The 23,816-nt window shown below is 56.8% G+C and overlaps 2 protein-coding genes across 3 annotated transcripts; one reads left to right on the top strand and one right to left on the bottom strand.

The window, feature by feature from the left end:
• Positions 1-802: 802 nt before the first annotated feature.
• Positions 803-5,791, bottom strand: c8g (complement component 8, gamma polypeptide). Its single transcript, XM_031891015.1, has 8 exons — positions 5,604-5,791; positions 3,983-4,310; positions 2,896-3,047; positions 2,596-2,666; positions 1,453-1,560; positions 1,243-1,344; positions 1,068-1,106; positions 803-972 (listed from the first exon to the last, which is right to left on the bottom strand). Exons 1-8 carry the CDS (start codon positions 5,789-5,791, stop codon positions 959-961), a joined length of 1,002 nt encoding a protein of 333 aa, XP_031746875.1. The 3' UTR covers positions 803-958.
• A 45-nt stretch (positions 5,792-5,836) lies between these two features.
• fbxw5 (F-box and WD repeat domain containing 5) lies at positions 5,837-21,350 on the top strand. Of its 2 annotated transcripts, NM_001008068.1 has the most exon segments (14): positions 11,908-11,934; positions 11,936-11,938; positions 11,941-11,956; positions 11,958-11,984; positions 11,987-12,010; positions 12,012-12,119; positions 15,166-15,326; positions 15,507-15,681; positions 18,088-18,236; positions 18,515-18,962; positions 19,088-19,235; positions 20,535-20,747; positions 20,820-21,156; positions 21,185-21,350. In NM_001008068.1, coding segments are annotated over 13 exon segments (1,668 nt in total). In that variant the 5' UTR covers positions 11,908-11,931; the 3' UTR covers positions 21,013-21,156; positions 21,185-21,350.
• The last annotated feature ends 2,466 nt before the right edge of the window (positions 21,351-23,816 follow it).

Below are 23,816 nucleotides of genomic sequence, written 5' to 3'. Positions count from 1 at the left end.
ACTGTACTGTCTAAGGGAAACACTATGGCACCCCCTACCCATATGTATAAATACAAATATACAGAGAGGGAATGTTCTGGGCACACAATAAGCTGTACCCCCATACTGTACTGTCTAAGGGAAACACTATGGCACCCCCTACCCATATGTATAAATACAAATATACAGAGAGGGATGTTCTGGGCACACAATAAGCTGTACCCCCATACTGTACTGTCTAAGGGAAACACTATGGCACCCCCTACCCATATGTATAAATACAAATATACAGAGAGGGAATGTTCTGGGCACACAATAAGCTGTACCCCCATACTGTACTGTCTAAGGGAAACACTATGGCACCCCCTACCCATATGTATAAATACAAATATACAGAGAGGGAATGTTCTGGGCACACAGTAAGCTGTACCCCCATACTGTACTGTCTAAGGGAAACACTATGGCACCCCCTACCCATATGTATAAATACAAATATACAGAGAGGGAATGTTCTGGGCACACAGTAAGCTGTACCCCCATACTGTACTGTCTAAGGGAAACACTATGGCACCCCCCTACCCATATGTATAAATACAAATATACAGAGAAGGAATGTTCTGGGCACACAATAAGCTGTACCCCCATACTGTACTGTCTAAGGGAAACACTATGGCACCCCCTACCCATATGTATAAATACAAATATACAGAGAGGGAATGTTCTGGGCACACAGTAAGCTGTACCCCCATACTGTACTGTCTAAGGGAAACACTATGGCACCCCCTACCCATATGTATAAATTCAAATATACAGAGAAGGAATGTTCTGGGGACAGAGGATATTTTATTGGATACAGGGGATACATGGTGGTTCCATATGTGGGTGCCAGTCGGTGTGGGTGCCAGTCGGTGTGGGTGCCAGTCGGTGCCGCAGGGCAGGAAGTCCCCTCCAGGCTGAGTATTTTCCCACAGGTAACGGGTCACTTGGGAGCCTCTGTAACAGGAAAGGGAAAGGGTAAGTACAGGAAGGAGACCCTGATAATGTGGGGGAGCCGGGCAGTTGTCACATAGCAACGGGGTGAATCTTACCATCGAGGATGTGGAACTGATCGGCCGACTCACAGAAACCTGAATGGAGAGAAATAGGGGAGCAGAATCAGAACCGGCAGCACTGGGCTTGTACATTGGGCCACGGAGCTGTCAATCAGACTCACGGTCACTGCCCCGTTTGCAGCAGGACATCAGCGCTTTGTGGCTTACTCACCGTATGCAGGGAAGGGGTACAGGGACTCCAGGCCCAGCTCCTGCTTACCCGCCAGCGCCTCAAACCTGGTGAAAATGTTGTTGTTCAACTGCGTCTTCCGCCCTGAGACGTAAAGAAAGGAGGTGGGTGGGAATCAGCCCACAAGCACCAATATACCCTGACTAAATGCCTACTGCCCCCCCCACGAGTGTATCTGCCCCCCATACTCACCGTACAGCTTCATACTCAGCTTCCTCTGTCTCTGATAGAACAGTATCGCGTAGCTCTCGTAATCCGTGTCCCCCACAACCATATCGATTGGCCCCTTGGAGCCCCGCCCTGTGGGTATGAACACAACCGGTACTGAGTGACCATGGGAAGGAGAGCAGCCCAGGAGCAGGAAGTACAGAGAATCAGAGCTCTGTACCTGGGTAAGTACTGGGGGAGATTGGATTCACTTACCCAGGGGGAGGTTCCTGCCTGACCATGGGAAAGAGAGCAGCCCAGGAGCAGGAAGTACAGAGAATCAGAGCTCTGTACCTGGGTAAGTACTGGGGGGAGATTGGATTCACTTACCCAGGGGGGGGTTCCTGCCTGACCATGGGAAAGAGAGCAGCCCAGGAGCAGAAAGAACAGAGAATCAGAGCTCTGTACCTGGGTAAGTACTGGGGGGAGATTGGATTCACTTACCCAGGGGGGGTTCCTGCCTGACCATGGGAAAGAGAGCAGCCCAGGAGCAGGAAGTACAGAGAATCAGAGCTCTGTACCTGGGTAAGTACTGGGGGAGATTGGATTCACTTACCCAGGGGGAGGTTCCTGTCTGACCATGGGAAAGAGAGCAGCCCAGGAGCAGGAAGTACAGAGAATCAGAGCTCTGTACCTGGGTAAGTACTGGGGGGGAGATTGGATTCACTTACCCATGGGGGGGGGGTTCCTGTCTGACCATGGGAAAGAGAGCAGCCCAGGAGCAGGAAGTACAGAGAATCAGAGCTCTGTACCTGGGTAAGTACTGGGGGGAGATTGGATTCACTTACCCATGGGGGGGGGGTTCCTGTCTGACATGGGAAAGAGAGCAGCCAGGAGCAGGAAGTACAGAGAATCAGAGCTCTGTACCTGGGTAAGTACTGGGGGAGATTGGATTCACTTACCCAGGGGGGGGTTCCTGCCTGACCATGGAAAGAGAGCAGCCCAGGAGCAGGAAGTACAGAGAATCAGAGCTCTGTACCTGGGTAAGTACTGGGGGGAGATTGGATTCACTTACCCAGGGGGAGGTTCCTGCCTGACCATGGGAAAGAGAGCAGCCCAGGAGCAGGAAGTACAGAGAATCAGAGCTCTGTACCTGGGTAAGTACTGGGGGAGATTGGATTCACTTACCCAGTAAGAGGAACCGCCCTTTCTGCTTGTTCTCCCTATATTCCTGTTTAATCTCCCAGCAGATTCCGTCCCTGAGAAAAGAGCAAGTGAAATATTTAGGGAATATAAAGTATCTAATTCCATCCTGATTGGTTACATCCAAATCTATCTGCATTCTGATAGGCCCCCGCTATATGCGCCCAGTTTCAGTCAACAGCTCCGTCTTTCTAAAAACCAACTTATGAACAGGTTTCAAAACGGCGCCCCCTATTGATTCTAAATACAGGTTTCTCCCTGGCTCCTCCCCCACAATTCACTTACAGTTTTCGGAAGGTGCTCACAGTCAGTGTGTCCCCCACTTTGGGCTTCTTGGAGGCGGTCACTTGGGCAATGGTGGCCTCAACCCGGTGATTGTTCAGCTTCAGGTAATTACATTCAGAAGCCACGGACAGGAGAAACCACTTCCCTGCAAACTGAGCCATTGAGGGATTATTGTGTGCCCAGAGCATTCCCTCTCTGTATATTTGTATTTATACATATGGGTAGGAGGTGCCATAGTGTTTCCCTTAGACAGTACAGTATGGGGGTACAGCTTATTGTGTGCCCAGAACATTCCTTCTCTGTATATTTGTATTTATACATATGGGTAGGGGGTGCCATAGTGTTTCCCTTAGACAGTACAGTATGGGGGTACAGCTTATTGTGTGCCCAGAACATTCCCTCTCTGTATATTTGTATTTATACATATGGGTAGGGGGTGCCATAGTGTTTCCCTTAGACAGTACAGTATGGGGGTACAGCTTATTGTGTGCCCAGAACATTCCTTCTCTGTATATTTGTATTTATACATATGGGTAGGAGGTGCCATAGTGTTTCCCTTAGACAGTACAGTATGGGGGTACAGCTTATTGTGTGCCCAGAACATTCCTTCTCTGTATATTTGTATTTATACATATGGGTAGGAGGTGCCATAGTGTTTCCCTTAGACAGTACAGTATGGGGGTACAGCTTATTGTGTGCCCAGAACATTCCCTCTCTGTATATTTGTATTTATACATATGGGAGGGAGGTGCCATAGTGTTTCCCTTAGACAGTACAGTATGGGGGTACAGCTTATTGTGTGCCCAGAACATTCCTTCTCTGTATATTTGTATTTATACATATGGGTAGGGGGTGCCATAGTGTTTCCCTTAGACAGTACAGTATGGGGGTACAGCTTATTGTGTGCCCAGAACATTCCCTCTCTGTATATTTGTATTTATACATATGGGTAGGAGGTGCCATAGTGTTTCCCATTAGATAGTACAACATAGAAGGCGCTAGTAAGATCCTTCTCCCCCCCCCCATTACACTACCAGACGCCCCTTTATATTACCCCCCACCCCAATAATACTCTGGGTGTACTTACCCGGTTTGGATCAAAGTTGCCCACAGCCTGGATATTGTCTATGGGACTGGGGGGAGGTGGTTTCTTCTGCCTTTGCCCCAGGGCAGTAGGGGCAGAGAGGAGCAGCAGTAGAGAGGCCAGTGTTGCCCCTAGTTGCCCCAGTAGATGCCCCATGCTGAGGAGGGTTCTGCTCGCAGTGTGTCCCAGAGGAGACTGACAGTCGGAGCCCAGACCCCGCCGCACTGGCTGCTGGGAGGTTGGGAAATCTCTGTAACTGGAAGTGACTGGGGTTGTTTGCTCAGTGCCGGTGCCCCCAGATATCCCCCTCTGTACTGTAAATACACCCCCACTGTGAGACTACAATTCCCAGCATCCCCTGCTCCAATCCTACTAATGAATACAATGGGCATTTGCAAACAATAGTAACTCTGAGGGAAAAGATAAACAACACCCCCCCCCCCGACCCCCAGCCCTGGGCACCCTATTAGCAAACAATGTAACTCTGAGGGCCAAGATAAACAACCCCACCCCAGCCCGTAGCCCTGGGCACCCTATTTGCAAACAATGGGAACCCTGTGGCACCCAGATGGGGGGGGGGGGGGTAAAACTACAGAAGGGGCTCATTTTCCTACTGAAGCCAAACCGCTCTCATTAGTTGCTCGTTATAAAGGGCAATTAAACCAGTTTTTTTCTAACTTCGCCCCCCTGTAACCTTTGTACTTCCCCTTTCATGGTTGCCATGGAATTTGGAGGAATTACCATTTATTAAATGTTGGTCCGAGGGAATATTATTTGGGCCCTCGTGCCCCCCCTTCAGGTTCTCAAGGGCCTCCCATTATACCACTAGAGTGTAAGCTCCTTGGGGCAGGGCCTCCCATTATACCACTAGAGTGTAAGCTCCTTGGGGCAGGGCCTCCCATTATACCACTAGAGTGTAAGCTCCTTGGGGCAGGGTCTCCCATTATACCACTAGAGTGTAAGCTCCTTGGGGCAGGGCCTCCCATTATACCACTAGAGTGTAAGCTCCTTGGGACAGGGCCTCCCATTATACCACTAGAGTGTAAGCTCCTTGGGACAAGGCCTCCCATTATACCACTAGAGTGTAAGCTCCTTGGGACAGGGCCTCCCATTATACCACTAGAGTGTAAGCTCCTTGGGGCAGGGCCTCCCATTATACCACTAGAGTGTAAGCTCCTTGGGACAGGGCCTCCCATTATACCACTAGAGTGCAAGCTCCTTGGGGCAGGGTTTCCCATTATACCACTAGAGTGTAAGCTCCTTGGGGCAGGGCCTCCCATTATACCACTAGAGTGTAAGCCCCTTGGGACAGGGCCTCCCATTATACCACTAGAGTGTAAGCCCCTTGGGACAGGGCCTCCCATTATACCACTAGAGTGTAAGCTCCATGGGACATGGTCTCACATTATACCACTAGAGTGTAAGCTCCTTGGGACAGGGCCTCCCATTATACCACTAGAGTGTAAGCCCCTTGGGACAGGGTCTCCCATTATATTATTTGGGGAAGAATTGATGTTGAGCTGGGGGCAGTTTGCAGTTCTGTGCCCCCCCAACAGGCCCCAATGCCCCCCAACTCCCTGGGACAGAGAGAAACACAGAGAACCGATCCAGGAGGTCCCCGCACCATAGAGGCTTAAGAAGCAAGGGGCAGAGCGACATTGAGATCATAGAGCTGCGGGAGGGCCGGGATAGCCGGGCTGGGAAGATGCGGAAGTGAAGGTGAGTTCTGCCCTCAGCTGCTACCGGAGCCGGAGTGTCCCCCGCACTCAGTCCGCTGAGTAATACTCGGTGTGTCCCTATACCGGCACCCATAGGCGCAGCGCCCAGCCGGGAGCAACTAGTAATCAGCGGGGCATCATGGGAACTGTCTGTCTAAATATATCTGTCTGAGCTGCGTATTCCTTCATTAGCTCCGCCCTCTGCTGGGAGGCCCTTCCCTGTATCTACCCCCCTCTCTGTATCAGTCCCACCGCCCCTACTGGGAGGCCGTTCCCTGTATCTACCCCCCTCTCTGTATCAGTCCCACCGCCCCTACTGGGAGGCCGTTCCCTGTATCTACCCCCCTCTCTGTATCAAGTCCCCAGCCCCTACTGGGAGGCCGTTCCCTGTATCTTACCCCCCTCTCTGTATCAGTTCCCACCGCCCCTACTGGGAGGCCGTTCCCTGTATCTACCCCCCTCTCTGTATCAGTCCCACCGCCCCTACTGGGAGGCCGTTCCCTGTATCTACCCCTCTCTGTATCAGCCCCACCGCCCCTACTGGGAGGCCGTTCCCTGTATCTACCCCCCTCTCTGTAATCAGTCCCACCGCCCTACTGGGAGGGCCGTTCCCTGTATCTACCCCCCTCTTGTATCAGTCCCACCGCCCTACTGGGAGGGCCGTCCTGTATCTGTCCCCCCCTGTATCTGTCCCCTCTCTGTATCAGTCCCACCACCCTACTGGAGGCCGTTCCTGTATCTACCCCCTCTCTGTATCAGTCCCACCAACCCTACTGGGAGGCCGTTCCCTGTATCTGTCCCCTCTCTGTATCAGTCCCACCGCCCCTACTGGGAGGCCGTTCCCTGTATCTACCCCCTCTCTGTATCAGTCCCACCGCCCCTACTGGGAGGCCGTTCCTGTATCTACCCCCCCTCTCTGTATCAGTCCCACCAACCCTACTGGGAGGCCGTTCCCTGTATCTACCCCCCTTCTCTGTATCAGTCCCATCGCCCTACTGGGAGGCCCTTCCCTGTATCTACCCCCCTCTCTGTATCAGTCCCACCGCCCCTACTGGGAGGGCCGTTCCCTGTATCTACCCCCCTCTCTGTATCAGTCCCACCGCCCCCTACTGGGAGGCCGTTCCCTGTATCTGTCCCCTCTCTGTATCAGTCCCACCAACCCTACTGGGAGGCCGTTCCCTGTATCTACCCCCCCTCTCTGTATCAGTCCCACCAACCCTACTGGGAGGCCGTTCCTGTATTGTACCCCTCTCTGTATCAGTCCCATCGCCCTACTGGGAGGCGTTCCCCTGTATCTACCCCCTCTCTGTATCAGTCCCAGCCGCCCCTACTGGGAGGCGTTACCTGTATCTACCCCCCCTCTGTATCAGTCCCCCGCGCCCCTAACTAGGGAGGGCCGTCCCGTGTATCTGTCCCCTCTCTGTAATCAGTCCCCCACCGGCCGCCTACTGGGAGGGCGTTCCCTGTATCTACCCCCTCTCTGTATCAGTCCCATCGCCCCTACGGGGGGTCCGTTCCCTGTACTCTACCCCCTCTCTGTATCAGCTCCCACCGCCCCTACTGGGGAGGCCGTTCCGTATCCCCCCTTGTATCATCCACCCCCCTCTGGCCCGTTCCCTGATACCCTTTCAGTCCCCCGCGCCTTCTGGGGATGGCCGTTCCTGATATCTCACCCCCTCTCTGTAAGTCAGTCCCACCCACCTACTGGGGGCCGTTCCTGTATCTACCCCCCTCTCTGTATGCAGTCCGCACCAACCCTACTAGGGAGGGCCTTCCCTGTATCTACCCCCTCTCTGTGTATCAAGTTCCCAACCAACCCTAACTGGGAGGCCGTTCCTGTATCCCCTCTCTGTATCAGTCCGACCGCCCCTACTGGAGGGGTAATCCCCCCTGCTCTGTATCAAGTCCCACCGCCCTACTGGGGGGCCGTTCCCTGTTCTACCCCCTCTTCTGTATCAGTCCCACGCCGCCTACTGGGAGGCCGTCCCTGTATCTATCCCCCCTCTGCTGGTATCAGTCCCACAACCTCTGGGAGGCCGTTCCCTGTATCTACCCCCCTCTTGTATCAGATCTCCCCAACCACCTACTGGGAGGCCGTTCCTGTATCTACCCCCCTCTCGTATCAGTCCCCACCGCCCCTACTGGGAGGCCGTTCCCTGTATCTACCCCCTCTCTGTATCAGTCCACCAACCCTACTGGGAGGCCGTTCCCTGTATCTACCCCCTCCTCGTTTATGCGAGTCCCACCAACCCTACTGGGAGGCCCGTTCCTGGTAATCTTACCCCTGCTGCTGTATCAGTCCCACCCGCCACTGGGAGGCCGTTCCCTGTATCTACCCCCTCTCTGTATCAGTCCCACCGCCCCTACTGGGAGGCGCGTTCCCTGTTCTACCCCCCCCTCGTGTATCAGTCCCACGCCCCTAACTGGGGGCCCGTTCCTGTATCTGACCCCTCCTCTGTATCAGTCACACCTACGTGGGGGGCCGTTCCCTGTATCTCCCCCCTCTCTGTATAGGATCCACCAACTCCTACTGGGAGGGCCTTCCCTGTATCTACCCCCCTGCTCTGTATCAGTCCCACCGCCCTACTGGAGGCCGTTCCCTGTATCTACCCCCTCTCTGTATCAGCCCACCAACCCTACTGGGAGGACCTTCCATGTTCTACCCCCCCGCTGCTCTGTATCAAGTCCCACCAACCCTACTGGGAGGCCGTTCCCCTGTATCTACCCCCCTCTCTGTATCAGTCCCACCAACCCTACTGGGAGCCGTTCCCTGTATCTACCCCCTCATCTGTATCAGTCCTCACCGCCCTACTGGGGAGGCACGTTTCCCTGTATCTTACCCCTTCTGTATCAGTCCCACCGGCCCCTACTGGGAGCGCCGTTCCTGTATCTGTCCCCCGTCTCTGTATCAGTCCACCGCCCTACTGGGAGGCCCGTTCCCTGTATCTACCCCCCTCTCTGTATCAGTCCATACCCGCCGGCGCTGGGGGGCTGTTTCCCTGTATCTACCCCCCTCTCTGTATTCAGTCCCCAGACCGCCCTACTGGGAGGCCGTTCCCTGTATCTACCCTCTCTGTAGTCAGTCCCACCCCCTACTGGGAGGTCGCGTTTCCCTGTATCTGTTCCCCTCTCTGTATCAGTCCCACCGCCCCTACTGGGGAGCCGTTCCCTGTATCTACCCCCCTCTCTGTATCGAGTCCCACCAACCTACTGGGGGGGACGTTCCCTGTATCTACCCCTCGTCTGTATCAGTCCCACCACCCTACTGGAGGAGCCGTTCCCTGTATCTACCCCCCTCTCTGTATCAGTCCACCGCCCCTACTGGGAGGCCGTTCCCTGTATCTGTCCCCCTCTCTGTATCAGTCCACCACCAACCCTACTGGGAGGCCCGTTCCCTGTATCTGTCCCCTCTCTGGGTATCGTCCACCACCTAACTCTGTTCCCTGTATCTCCCCCCTCTCTGTATCAGTCCGCACCACCCTACTGGGAGGCCGTTCCTGTATCTACCCCCCTCTCTGTATCAGTCCCACCGCCTACTGGGAGGCGCCGTTCCCTGTATCTACCCCCTCTCTGTATCAGTCCCATAACGCCCCTACTGGGAGGCCGTTCCCTGTATCTAACCCCAGCTCTCTGTATCGAGGTCCTCTACCGCCCATACTGGGAGCCCGTTCCCTGTATCTACCACCCCTCTCTGTATCAGTCCCACCGCCCCTACTGGGAGGCCGTTCCCTGTATCTACCCCCCTCTCTGTATCAGTCCACCGCCCCTACTGGGAGGCCCTTTCCCAGTATCTACCCCCCTCTCTGTATCAGTCCCACCGCCCCTACTGGGGGGCCGTTCCCTGTATCTAGCCCCCTCTCTGTATCAGTCCACCGCCCCTACTGGGAGGCCTTCCCTGTATCTACCCCCTCTCTGTATCAGTCCCTCGCCGCCTACTGGAGGCCGTTCCTGTATCTAACCCCCTCTCTGTATCAGTCCCACCGCCCTACTGGGGAGCCATTCCCTGTATCTACCCCCCTCTCTGTATCAGTCCCACCGCCCCTACTGGGGGCCGTTCCTCCTGTATCTACCCCCCTCTCTGTATCAGCCCTACCAACCCTACTGGGAGGCCCTTCCCCTGTATCTACCCCCCTCTCTGTATCAGTCCCCCCACCCCTACTGGGAGGCCTTTCCTGTTCTTCCCCCCCTCTCTGTATCAGTCCCACCGCCCCTACTGGGAGGCCGTTCCCTGTATCTGTCCCCTCTCTGTATCAGTCCACCAACCCTACTGGAGGCCGTTCCCTGTATCTACCCCCCTCTCTGTATCAGTCCCACCAACCCTACTGGGAGGCCGTTCCCTGTATCTCCCCTCTCTGTATCAGTCCCACCGCCCTACTGGGAGGCTGTTCCTGTATCTACCCCCTCTCTGTATCAGTCCCACCGCCCCTACTGGAGGCCGTTCCCTGTATCTGTCCCCTCTCTGTATCAGTCCCACCAGCCCCTACTGGAGCCGTTCCCTGTAATCTACCCCCTCTCTGTATCAGTCACCGCCCCCTACTGGGAGGCCGTTCCCTGTATCTACCCCCCCTCTCTGTATCAGTCCCACACGCCCCTACTGGGAGGCCGTTCCCTGTATCTACCCCCCTCTCTGTATCAGCCCTACAACCCTACTGGGAGGGCCCTTCCCTGTATCTACCCCCTCTCTGTATCAGTCCCACCGCCCCTACTGGGAGGGCCGTTCCCTGTATCTGCGACCTCTCTGTATCAGTCCCATCGCCTACTGGGAGGCCGTTCCTGTATCCACCCCCCTCTCTGTATCAGTCCACCGCCCCTACTGGGAGGCCGTGTCCCTGTATCTACCCCCCGCTCTCTGTATCAGTCCCACCGCCCCTACTGGGAGGCCGTTCCCTGTATCTGTCCCTCTCTGTATCAGTCCCACCGCCCCTACTGGGGGGGTCCGTTCCCTGTATCTGTCCCCCCTTTCTGTATCAGTCCCACCGCCCCTACTGGGAGGCCCTTCCCTGTATCTACCCCCTCTCTGTATCAGTCCCACCGCCCCTACTGGGAGGCCGTTCCCTGTATCTACCCCCTCCTCTGTATCAGCCCTACCAACCCTACTGGGGGGCCGTTCCCTGTATCCGTACCCCCCTTCTGTATCAGTCCCACCGCCCCTACTGGGAGGCCGTTCCATGTATCTACCCCCCTCTGTATCAGCCCACTGCCCCTACTGGGGGCCGTTCCCTGTATCTATCCCCCTCCGTCTGTATCAGTCGGCCCTACCAACCCTACTGGGAGGCCGTTCCATGTATCTCCCCCTCTCTGTTATCAGATCCACGCCCTACTGGGGGGCCATTCCCTGTATCTGTCCCCCTCTCTGTATCAGTCCACACGCCCCTAACTGGGAGGCCGTTCCTGTATCTACCCCCCCTCTGTATCAGTCCCACCGCCCCTACTAGGGAGGCCCCTTCCCTGTATCTGCCCCTCTCTGTATAGTCCCACCGCCCCACTGGAAGGCCCTTCCTGTATCTACCCCCCTCTCTGTATCAGTCCCCACCGCCCCTACTGGGAGGCCCTTCCTGTATCTAAACCCCTCTCTGTATCAGTCCACCGCCCCTACTGGGAGGCGTTCCTGTATCTACCCCCGCTCTGTAATCAGTCGCCGCTACTGGGAGGCCGTTCCTGTCTCTACCCCCCCTCTCTGTATCATCCCACCTGCCCCTACTGGGAGGCCGTTCCTGTATCTGTTCCCCCTCTCTGTTATCAGTTCCCACCACCTAGGGAGCCGTTCCCTGTATCTACCCCCCTCTCTGTATCAGTCCCACCTGCCCTACTGGAGGCCCGTTCCTGTCATCTACCCCCCTCTCTGTATCAGTCCCACCGCCGGCCTACTGGAGGCCCTTCCCTGTATCTACCACCCTCTCTGTATCAGTCCCAACCGCCCCTCTTGGACCGCTTCCCCTTTATCTATCCCCCTCTCTGTATCAGTCCCAACGCCCTACGTGGGAGGCCCTTCCCTGTATCTACCCCCCTCTCTGTTATCAGTCCCACCGCCCCTACTGGGAGGGTACCGTTCCTGTATCTTACGCCTCTCTGTAATAGTCCCCACCAGCCCCTTACTGGGAGGCAGTTCCCTGTACTACCCCTTTCATCGTGTTCTCCCAGTGCTTATACATGAACATGATGTAAGTGACCCCCCCCCATGACCATGTACCTCCGTTGGGCAGGGGCCGCCAGGGGGTAACAGAAATGAACACAATGCGAGCGATTGGACCTTCCCAGCTTACCAGACAGCATTCTGTACCAGATCTTCAGAGGCCGTTGCCTTCCGATCTCCTCAGCCGGACTGGTCTGTCGGCGCTGGTACAGAGTCTCCCGAGATGATTTCCTGTGGAAGGAGCTTTTCTACCGACACTTCCGGGTGCATCGCGACATCCTCCGGATCCACAAGGTCAGTGCCCTTCTTCCTGCCGACTGGGCTGCTCATCCTCCTCCTGTAAGAGATCCAATCTCCGCCCCCAGTCTTACCAGGTAGGAGAACTCTGATTCTCTGTACTTCCTGCTGCTGGGCGCGCTCCTCTTTCCCATGGTCCCAGGCAGGAACCTCCCCTGGTAGTGAATCCAATCCCAACCCCCAGTACTTACCCAGTACAAGAGCGTCTGATTCTCTGTACTTCCTGCTCCTGGGGCTCTGCTCTTTTCCCATGGTCAGGCAGGGAACCTCCCCCGTGGGTAAGTGAATCCAATCCCCCCCTCCCAGTACTACCAGAGTTACAGAGCTCTGATTGCTCTGTACTCTTTCCCTGCTCCTCGGGCTGCTTCTCTTCCATGGTCAGACAGGAACCCCCCCCTGGGTAGGTGAATGACCAATCTCAACCCATCGTACTTAGCCAGGTACAGAGCTCTGATTCTCTTGTAACTATCTCTGCTCCTGGGTCTGCTTTCATCTTTCCATGGTCAGGCATGGACCTCCCCCTGGGTAAAGTGAATCCAATCTCCCCCCAGTACTTACCCCAGGTACAAGAGCTCTGATTTCTCTGTACTTCCTGCTCCTGGGCTGCTCTCGTTCCCCTGGTCAGGCAGGAACCTCCCCTGGGTAAGTGAATCCGAATATCTCCCCCCAGTAGCTTAACGCCAGGTACAGAGCTCTGATTCTCCCGTAACTTCCTGCTCCTGGCTGCTCTCTTCCAGTGGCAGACAGGAACCGCGGTCCCCCCCTGGGTAAGTGATATAGTCCAAACCCGCCCTAGTACTTTACCCCAGGTACAGAGCTCTGATTCTCTGTACTTCCTCGCTCTGGGCTGCTTCTCTTCCCATGGTACAGACTTGGAAGCGCTCCCCCACCTGGGTAAGTGAATTCCAATCCCCTAGTATTACCCGTACAGAGCTCTGATTCTCTGTACTTCTGCTCCTGGCTGCTCATCTTCCATGGTCAGACAGGAACCTCCCCCCCTGGGGTAAGTGAATCCAATCCAGCCATAGTGACTTACCAGGTACACGAGCTCTGATTCCTCTGTACTTCCTGCTCCTGGCTGCTCTTCTTCTTCCGCATGGTCAGCGCAGGAACCGGTGCCGCCGCTGGTGTAACGGTGAAGTCCAATCTCCCAGTCATATAAGGCTCTAGGTGACGAGAGCTGTTGATTCTGTTCCGTAGTAACGTCTGCCTGCGTCGCTGGGTTCACTGCTCTCATTCGCCATAGGTCAGGCAGGAACCCCCCCGGGTAAGTGAATCCAATCTCCCCCAGACTTACCCGAGGTACAGAGCTCTGATTCTCTGGTAACTTCTGCTCCTGGCTGCTCTCCACTTTCCCATGGTCCAGGCAGGAACCGCCCCCCCTGGGTAAGGTTGAAATCATCTTCCTCCCTATTGACTACCCAGTACAAGACGCTCTGATTTCTGTCTTCCTGCTCCTGGGCTGCTCCCCCTAGGTCAGCTGGACAGGACGACGTCCCCTGGGTAAGTGAATCCTATCCCACCCCCAGTACTATACCTCAGGGCGGAACATACAGGAGCTCTGACTGTCTCTGTACTTCCTGCTGTCCTAGGGCTGCTTCTTTCCATGGTCAGACAGGAACATCCCCCTGGGTAACGTGAATCCAAGTTCTCCCCCAGGTACTACCGGCAGTACAGAGCTCTGATATCCTCTGTACTTCCTTGCTTCCTGGGACTGGCTCTTCTTTCCCATGAGTCAGGCGGACCTCCCCCTGGGTAAGTGAATCCAATCTCCCCCCAGTACTTACCAGGTACAGAGCTCTGATTCTCTGTACTTCTGCTCCTGGGCTGCTCTCTTTCCCATGGTCAGGCAGGAACCCCCCCTGGGTAAGTGAATCCAATCTCCCCCCAGTACTTACGCCAGGTACAGAGCTCTGATTCTCTGTACTTCCTGCTCCTGGGCTGCGTCTCTTTCCTATGGTTACAGCACAGGAACCCCCCTGGGTAAGTGAATCCAATCTCCCCCCAGTACTTACCAGGTACAGAGCTCTGATTCTCTGTACTTCCTGCTCCTGGGCTGCTCTCTTTCCCATGGTCAGGCAGGAACCCCCCTGGGTAAGTGAATCCAATCTCCCCCCAGTACTTAACCAGGTAACAGAGCTCTGATTCTCTGTACTTCCTGCTCCTGGGCTGCTCTCTTTCCTATGGTCAGGCAGGAAACCCCCCCTGGGTAAGTGAATCCAATCTCCCCCAGTACTTAACCAGGTACAGAGCTCTGATTCTCTGTACTTCCTGCTCCTGGGCTGCTCTCTTTCCTATGGTCAGCAGCAGGAACCCCCCACTGGGTAAGTGAATCCAATCTCCCCCCATGTACTTACCCAGGTACAGAGCTCTGATTCTCTGTACTTCCTGCTCCTGGGCTGCTCTCTTTCCCATGGTCAGGCAGGAACCTCCCCTGGGTAAGTGAATCCAATCTCCCCCCAGTACTTACCAGGTACAGAGCTCTGATTCTCTGTACTTCCTGCTCCTGGGCTGCTCTCTTTCCCATGGTCCAAGACCCCCCCCCCCCCGGTAAGTGAATCCAATCTCCCCCCAGTACTTACCCAGGTACAGAGCTCTGATTCTCTGTACTTCCTGCTCCTGGGCTGCTCTCTTTCCCATGGTCAGGCAGGAACCTCCCCCTGGGTAAGTGAATCCAATCTCCCCCCAGTACTTACCCAGGTACAGAGCTCTGATTCTCTGTACTTCCTGCTCCTGGGCTGCTCTCTTTCCCATGGTCAGACAGGAACCTCCCCCTGGGTAAGTGAATCCAATCTCCCCCCAGTACTTACCCAGGTACAGAGCTCTGATTCTCTGTACTTCCTGCTCCTGGGCTGCTCTCTTTCCCATGGTCAGACAGGAACCTCCCCCTGGGTAAGTGAATCCAATCTCCCCCCAGTACTTACCCAGGTACAGAGCTCTGATTCTCTGTACTTCCTGCTCCTGGGCTGCTCTCTTTCCCATGGTACCCAATGGGGCTGCTGTGTGCAGTGTGTAATGGCTCCTCCCTTTCCTGTGTGTAGGGGCGGAGTCCTGGTACGAGGAGTTCCAGCGGGTGTGTGACGCGGTGCCGCGGGTGGAGGCGCAGAGGTTACGGGAACACGGGGACCAAGTGCTGCACATCAGCTTCTCCCACTCAGGGGACCTGTTTGCTTCCTGCTCCAAGGACTGTACCATTAAGGTAAGGGGGGGGGGAGTCCCCCAGGAGCCCGTATGGGCCAAGCCTGCCCCCCAGTGATTCTGATTGGCCCCTCGGCCATGCCCCTTCTGTACCCTGATAAAATATGTAATTTAATAAGGCAGTTGGGGGTTATTTACTCGCACTTTCTGATTGGCTGATGAATCCCCGTTGGTTCCGCAGGTTTGGGCCAGCGCCCCGCCCATCTCGGTCCGACACAGCGCCGACATGAAGCCGCATCACTGGAGCTACACCCAGTTCTCCCAGTTTAACTCCGACGACTCCCTCCTGCTGGTCTCCGGGGTGTTCGTGGGGCCGCACAACTCTTCCGCCGGGGAGATCGCCGTCTTCAGTCTGGGTGAGTGCGATATCGGCCATTAGATTGTCAGCTCCTGTGCGGCAACTAGGCCTTTAGCTGAAGAGCTTGCAATCTGACCAGCACTCAGTGCACTGCAGCAGTCTGGCCACTAGGGGGAGCCGGTATTACACAAATCCTGGAGTGAGAGCCGCACAGACTGATAATTACAGAATAAAGGGGAAGTAATCATTTATTATTGGGGTCTGTGCAACTCACCTGTGTCTCCTCCCCTGTCTCCTCCCTCACCCCATGTGTCTCCTCCCCTGTCTCCTCCCTCTCCCCCATGTGTCTCCTCCCCTGTCTCCTCCCTCTCCCCATGTGTCTCCTCCCCTGTCTCCTCCCTCACCCCATGTGTCTCCTCCCCTGTCTCCTCCCTCTCCCCATGTGTCTCCTCCCCTGTCTCCTCCCTCTCCCCATGTGTCTCCTCCCCTGTCTCCTCCCTCTCCCCATGTGTCTCCTCCCCTGTCTCCTCCCTCTCCCCCATGTGTCTCCTCCCCTGTCTCCTCCCTCTCCCCCATGTGTCTCCTCCCCTGTCTCCTCCCTCTCCCCATGTGTCTCCTCCCCTGTCTCCTCCCTCTCCCCATGTGTCTCCTCCCCTGTCTCCTCCCTCTCCCCATGTTTCTCCTCCCTCTCCCCCATGTGTCTCTTCCCTCTCCTCCCCTGTCTCCTCCCTCTCCTCACCTGTCTCCTCCCTCTCCCCCTTGTGTCTCTTCCCTCTCCTCACCTGTCTCCTCCCTCTCCCCCATGTTTCTCCTCCCTCTCCCCCATGTGTCTCTTCCCTCTCCTCCCCTGTCTCCTCCCTCTCCCCCTTGTGTCTCTTCCCTCTCCTCACCTGTCTCCTCCCTCTCCCCCTTGTGTCTCTTCCCTCTCCTCACCTGTCTCCTCCCTCTCCCCCATGTGTCTCCTCCCTCTCCTCCCGTCTCCTCCCTCTCCTCACCTGTCTCCTCCTTCTCCCCCATGTGTCTCCTCCCTCTCCTCACCTGTCTCCTCCTTCTCCCCCATGTGTCTCCTCCTTCTCCCCCATGTGTCTCCTCCCTCTCCTCCCCTGTCTCCTCCCTCTCCTCCCCTGTCTCCTCCCTCTCCCCCATGTGTCTCCTCCCTCTCCTCACCTGTCTCCCCCTTCTCCCCCATGTCTCCTCCCCTGTCTCCTCCCTCTCCTCACCTGTCTCCTCCTTCTCCCCATGTCTCCTCCCCTGTCTCCTCCTTCTCCCCCATGTGTCTCCTCCCTCTCCTCACCTGTCTCCTCCCCTGTCTCCTCCCTCTCCTCACCTGTCTCCTCCTTCTCCCCCATGTCTCCTCCCCTGTCTCCTCCCTCTCCTCACCTGTCTCCTCCTTCTCCCCCATGTCTCCTCCCCTGTCTCCTCCTTCTCCCCCATGTGTCTCCTCCCTCTCCTCACCTGTCTCCTCCCTCTCCTCACCTGTCTCCTCCCTCTCCTCACCTGTCTCCTCCTTCTCCCCCATGTGTCTGCTTCCTCTCCTCCCCTGTCTCCTCCTTCTCCCCCATGTGTCTCCTCCTTCTCCCCCATGTCTCCTCCCCTGTCTCCTCCTTCTCCCCCATGTGTCTCCTCCCTCTCCTCCCGTCTCCTCCTTCTCCCCCATGTGTCTCCTCCTTCTCCCCCATGTCTCCTCCCCTGTCTCCTCCTTCTCCCCCATGTGTCTCCTCCTCTCCTCACCTGTCTCCTCCTTCTCCCCCATGTGTCCTCCTCCTTCTCCCCCATGTCTCCTCCCCTGTCTCCTCCTTCTCCCCCATGTGTCTCCTCCCTCTCCTCCCCTGTCTCCTCCTTCTCCCCCATGTGTCTCCTCCTTCTCCCCCATGTCTCCTCCTTCTCCCCATGTGTCTCCTCCCTCTCCTCACCTGTCTCCTCCCTCTCCTCACCGGTCTCCTCCTTCTCCCCCATGTGTCTGCTCCCTCTCCTCACCTGTCTCCTCCCTCTCCTCACCTGTCTCCTCCTTCTCCCCCATGTGTCTCCTCCCTCTCCTCACCTGTCTCCTCCTTCTCCCCCATGTGTCTCCTCCCTCTCCTCACCTGTCTCCTCCCTCTCCTCACCTGTCTCCTCTTTCTCCCCCATGTGTCTCCTCCCTGTCCTCACCTGTCTCCTCCTTCTCCCCCATGTGTCTCCTCCCTCTCCTCACCTGTCTCCTCCCTCTCCTCACCTGTCTCCTCTTTCTCCCCCATGTGTCTCCTCCCTCTCCTCACCTGTCTCCTCCCTCTCCTCACCTGTCTCCTCCTTCTCCCCCATGTGTCTCCTCCCTCTCCTCACCTGTCTCCTCCTTCTCCCCCATGTGTCTCCTCCCTCTCCTCCCCTGTCTCCTCCTTCTCCCCCATGTGTCTCCTCCTTCTCACCTGTCTCCTCCCTCTCCTCACCTGTCTCCTCCCTCTCACCTATGTCCCGCCCTCTTCTGCAGACAACTTCCTGCTGCTCTCGCGAGTAAGGAACAAACCGTATGATGTGTTTGGCTGCTGGCTCAGTAACAGTCACCTCATCTCCGGCAACTTGCACCGTATGGGGAGAGTCACGTCCTGCTCCGTCCTGTGGCTCAACAATGCCTTCCAGGTACGAACAGGCTATGGGCAAACTTAGGGGGCTGTTCCTGCTGAATTGTGCTTAGTACAGGGGAATCCCTATGTGCCATAGTTTTATGGTATCTCTCTGTACAGGCTATGGGCAAACTTAGGGGGCTGTTCCTGCTGAATTGTGCTTAGTACAGGGGAATCCCTATGTGCCATAGTTTTATGGTATCTCTCTGTACAGGCTATGGGCAAACTTAGGGGGCTGTTCCTGCTGAATTGTGCTTAGTACAGGGGAATATGATGAATGTTATTTGCACTCAGGATGTCGAGTCGGAGAACGTGAATGTCGTGAAGAGACTTTTCAAGATCCAGAACCTGAACGCCAGTACAATCCGTATGGTGATGGTGGCCAATTCTCCAGACCTTTTGGTGGAAGTCACTGACCAATCAGAAGAGGGTACAAAGAGCCCGCCGCCCCCACAGGCAGAGGAGGAGGAGGGAGATGCGGAAGAGGAAGACGCAGAGAGAGAGATTGGGGAGGAGAATGAGCGGCTGGAGGAGGAGCTTCAGATATTTTTGGCCAATGGGGAGGAGGGGCTTCCCAGGCCAATACTCTCTGAGAACCAGTTTGAGACTAAGGTTGCCCAGTTATATGCCCAATACAGAACCAAGCGGCCCGATGGGGGCCCCACAGCCACAGAGGGGGATCCGGGCAAGAAATACCTCATCTTCACCACAGGGAGCCTCACCTACGCGCCCCACCAGATAGGTAAGTCACTTACTGCCTCCGGGCACTAGGGGGCACCAACAGGGCAGTGAGTCTATTGTTTGGCCTGATCCATTGCCACTGGGGGGGGGGGCAGATTTGGAGTCTGACATTTTACCTCCCTACAGGGATTAAACAGCTGTTGCCCCATCAGATGACGACTGCGGGGCCGGTTCTGGGGGAGGAGCGGGGCCCAAACGAGTTCTTTGACGCTCTGGATCACGTTATTAATATTCACGGTCACATCATCGGCATGGGGCTCTCCCCCGACCACAGGTCAGTGCCCCCCCTCTCTCCCCCGACCACAGGTCAGTGCCCCCCCTCTCTCCCCCGACCACAGGTCAGTGCCCCCCCCCTTCTCCTCCCCGAGCCACAGGTCAGTGCCCCCCCCCTCTCTCCCCCACCACAGGTCAGTGGCCCCCCCTCTCTCCCCCGACCACAGGTCAGTGCCCCCCCGCCTCTTCCCCCGACCACAGGTCAGTGCCCCCCCCTCTCTCCCCCGACCACAGGTCAGTGGCCCCCCCCTCTCCCCCCGACCACAGTCAGTGCCCCCCCCTCTCCCCCGACCACAGGTCAGTGCCCCCCCCCTCTCCCCCGACCACAGGTCAGTGCCCCCCCCTCTCTCCCCCGACCACAGGTCAGTGCCCCCCCCTCCCTCCCCGACCACAGGTCAGTGCCCCCCCCTCTCTCCCCGGACCACAGGTCAGTGCCCCCCCCCTCTCTCCCCCGACCACAGGTCAGTGCCCCCCCCTCTCTCCCCCGACCACAGGTCAGTGGCCCCCCCCTCTCTCCCCCGACCACAGGTCAGTGCCCCCCCCTCTCTCCCCCGACCACAGGTCAGTGCCCCCCCCTCTCTCCCCCGACCACAGGTCAGTGCCCCCCCCTCTCTCCCCGACCACAGGTCATGCCCCCCCTTCTCCCCCGACCCCACAGGGTCAGTGCCCCCCCTCTCTCCCCCGACCACAGGTCAGTGCCCCCCCCTCTCTCCCCCGACCACAGGTCAGTGCCCCCCCCTCTCCCCCGACCACAGGTCAGTGCCCCCCCCCCCTCTCCCCCCGACCACAGGTCAGTGCCCCCCCCCCTCTCCCCCGACCACAGGTCAGTGCCCCCCCCTCTCCCCCCGACCACAGGTCAGTGCCCCCCCTCTCTCCCCCGACCACAGGTCAGTGCCCCCCCCTCTCTCCCCCGACCACAGGTCAGTGCCCCCCCCTCTCTCCCCCGACCACAGGTCAGTGCCCCCCCCTCTCTCCCCCGACCACAGGTCAGTGCCCCCCCCCTCTCTCCCCCGACCACAGGTCAGTGCCCCCCCTCTCTCCCCCGACCACAGGTCAGTGCCCCCCCCTCTCTCCCCCGACCACAGGTCAGTGCCCCCCCCCCCCCTCCCCACAGGTCAGTGCCCCCCCCCCCCCCTCCCCACAGGTCAGTGCCCCCCCCCCCCTCCCCACAGGTCAGTGCCCCCTCCCCACAGGTCAGTGCCCCCTGCTGGAGCTGCTTCTTGCTACATTGTTTCAGTAGTCGGGCAAGCGGAGTCGCTAGGGTGGCAGCCAATCGCCTGACTCTCGCCCCTCCCCCCAGGTACCTGTATGTAAATAGCCGCCCTTGGCCCCACGACTGCGTTGTCGCCGACCCCATGGACCCCCCCCCCATAGCCGAGGAGATCGAACTGCGCCTGTTTGACCTGCGGAGCTTGAGGGAAGCGGCGACCCCCCTGCGAGCCCACCGGGCCTACACCCCCAATAACGAGTGCTTCTTCATCTTCCTTGACGTCAGCACCGACTTTGTGGCCAGGTAAGTGGGGAGCCGCCGGGGCTGCTGGGAGTCACATTACTGGGGCAATAACGTCTCGTCTCTCCCCCGCAGCGGGGCGGAAGATCACTGCGGCTACGTGTGGGACCGCCATTACAGCGCCTGTCTGGCCAAGTTGCCCCACGACGACGTGGTGAACTCGGTGGCCTTTAGCCCAGCCAATCAGGAGCTGCTGCTCAGCGCCAGCGATGACTTTACCATTAAGGTGTGGCGCTCCCGGCGCTCTCTCCGACACTACTGGACTTGAGATTGGGCCACGCGGATCCCAGCGCCCCCCCCCCTCGGGGTGGGTTACAGGGGTGCGGCCCGGGCCCCCCGGGGTGTGACGGGTGGGTTACAGGGGTGCGGCCCGGGCCCCCCGGGGTGTGACGGGTGGGTTACAGGGGTGTGGCCCGGGCCCCCCGGGGTGCAGGAGATTTTATTTCTACCGTGGGACTTGGAATCTATTTATTTGTTTGCTCTTTTATTTGGGGGGGGAACCGGTGTGTCAGGGGGGGCACCACTTTATATTTATATATCGTGCCAACCAGCGCCACCGCTTTGCCCAGTAACCCAACCCGCTCTGATTAAAGCAACTCACAGTCACATGTTGTACCGAGTCTCTCTGCGGCCAATCACTGCCCTCTCCTCTGTAGGTCATGTGATCTGGGCACCTCCCAGAGCTGGCAGTGCCACAGCAAGTGATGTCCCCCGCTAGTGCTCTGTCCAATCACGTGGCTGGGTCACTGCCCCATCGTTCTGCCAGTCACGTGGGTATTTGGGTTTATTAACCCTCTCCTGTGCATCTGATACATACAATATACGCACAGTTTCACTTATATATTTATTGGGAAAGGGTTAATTATGGGGCCATACTGACCCCGGCTAACAAGGGGTTAAACACACAGCGTTGCCGGGGAGGGGGGGGGCCCCAGGATTATACAAAATAACACACACGTGTCCCAAACTGCCCCCCTGCGCCAGGGCCACTGCCCCCCATGGTGCATTCCACATACTCCGCCCTTGCACTTACCCACATTGCACTGGGGCATCTTACCTCCCCCCCCCCCCCATTTGCTAACAGCACACTTCCCCCATGCCCCAGCAGCTGCCACTTATTGCCCTTTCCCTGCCCACCTGGGGGGGGGTCACAGTGCTGCTGTACTGACTGCTAAATACAACAGTCTTATGGGGGAGGCCCACAGGTACCCAGGGGCACCTCTAGGTTTGGCCCTCACTGGGTGCCGTAGACGAGTCCATAACAAGGTGCCCCCCTCCCCCAGGGGCGCCTCTAGGTTTGGCCCTCACTGGGTGCCGTAGACGAGTCCATAACAAGGTGCCCCCCTCCCCCAGGGGCGCCTCTAGGTTTGGCCCTCACTGGGTGCCGTAGACGAGTCCATAACAAGGTGCCCCCCTCCCCCAGGGGCACCTCTACGTTTGGCCCTCACTGGGTGCCGTAGACGGGTCCATAACAAGGTGCCCCCCTCCCCCAGGGGCACCTCTAGGTTTGGCCCTCACTGGGTGCCGTAGACGAGTCCATAACAAGGTGCCCCCCTCCCCCAGGGGCACCTCTAGGTTTGGCCCTCACTGGGTGCCGTAGACGAGTCCATAACAAGGTGCCCCCCTCCCCCAGGGGCGCCTCTAGGTTTGGCCCTCACTGGGTGCCGTAGACGAGTCCATAACAAGGTGCCCCCCTCCCCCAGGGGCAACTCTAGGTTTGGCCCTCACTGGGTGCCGTAGACGAGTCCATAACAAGGTGCCCCCCTCCCCCAGGGGCACCTCTAGGTTTGGCCCTCACTGGGTGCCGTAGACGAGTCCATAACAAGGTGCCCCCCTCCCCCAGGGGCAACTCTAGGTTTGGCCCTCACTGGGTGCCGTAGACGAGTCCATAACAAGGTGCCCCCCTCCCCCAGGGGCAACTCTAGGTTTGGCCCTCACTGGGTGCCGTAGACGAGTCCATAACAAGGTGCCCCCCTCCCCCAGGGGCAACTCTAGGTTTGGCCCTCACTGGGTGCCGTAGACGAGTCCATAACAAGGTGCCTCCCTCCCCCAGGGGCACCTCTAGGTTTGGCCCTCACTGGGTGCCATAGACGAGTCCATAACAAGGTGCCTCCCTCCCCCCGTATAGCCAGGGCTGCAGCTGTATATTATATACATATATAGGGTTAATGCTGAAAATTCCAAGCACATACAATAAAATGCAGTATAAATGTAACACCCCCCCCCCCATATTATTCCACTGCACCCCCATTTCTACGGAGGTTGTGCCCCTCTAATCCTACAATTCCAACCAAACACACCCAAACTAAACTTGGGGTCACTTAACGAAACCCCCTAAAATAATCACATTACAAGTATCAGTGATTAAACCCCCCCCCCCCGGCACATACAGATTATATATATATATATATACACACACACACAGTTGGGCCATTTCCCTATGGGACCAAACTGTAAGTTATATCCTTATAAACAGTGTTTAGTGATGTCATTTGTCACATGACTCACTGAAACGTGTATATTATAATAAAGTACCCCCTGTTGTAAAATATAAGGAGATTAGAAGGCACCTGTGAGTTCCATAGCACGAGGCCTTCAGCCTTTATACGGCCATGGAACCGCTCGGGGGCTTATAATATCCCTATATGTTACAATAGGGGGCACTTTATTCACTATATATTATAAGGAACTCCTCGGGGGCTTATAATATCCTTATATGTTACAATAGGGGGTACTTTATTCACTATATATTATAAGGAACTCCTCTGTGACTTATAATATCCTTATATGTTACAATAGGGGGCACTTTATTCACTATATATTATAAGGAACTCCTCGGGGGCTTATAATATCCTTATATGTTACAATAGGGGGCACTTTATTCACTATATATAAGGAACTCCTCTGTGACTTTTAATATCCTTATATGTTACAATAGGGGGTACTTTATTCACTATATATTATAAGGAACCCCTCGGGGGCTTATAATATCCTTATATGTTACAATAGGGGGCACTTTATTCACTATATATTATAAGGAACTCCTCGGGGGCTTATAATATCCCTATATGT

The sequence above is a fragment of the Xenopus tropicalis genome, chromosome 8 (assembly GCF_000004195.4).
Source record: "Xenopus tropicalis strain Nigerian chromosome 8, UCB_Xtro_10.0, whole genome shotgun sequence".
NCBI classification, from domain to species: domain Eukaryota; kingdom Metazoa; phylum Chordata; class Amphibia; order Anura; family Pipidae; genus Xenopus; species Xenopus tropicalis.
This window is presented reverse-complemented; position numbering and strand designations above follow the sequence as displayed.

What these genes read in the sequence shown, in the direction of transcription:
- c8g (XM_031891015.1), bottom strand. Translation starts at nt 5,791, where the DNA reads ATGGGTGCCGGTATAGGGACACACCGAGTATTACTCAGCGGACTGAGT. An exon ending in AGGGCGGTTCCTCTTACTGG is followed by an intron (nt 1,561 to 2,595) that starts GTAAGTGAATCC and finishes TCATACCCACAG; the next exon opens with GGCGGGGCTCCAAGGGGCCA. An exon ending in GTACCCCTTCCCTGCATACG is followed by an intron (nt 1,107 to 1,242) that starts GTGAGTAAGCCA and finishes CTCTCCATTCAG; the next exon opens with GTTTCTGTGAGTCGGCCGAT.
- fbxw5 (XM_031890383.1), top strand. An exon ending in CCAAGGACTGTACCATTAAG is followed by an intron (nt 15,327 to 15,506) that starts GTAAGGGGGGGG and finishes TTGGTTCCGCAG; the next exon opens with GTTTGGGCCAGCGCCCCGCC. An exon ending in CTACGCGCCCCACCAGATAG is followed by an intron (nt 18,963 to 19,087) that starts GTAAGTCACTTA and finishes ACCTCCCTACAG; the next exon opens with GGATTAAACAGCTGTTGCCC.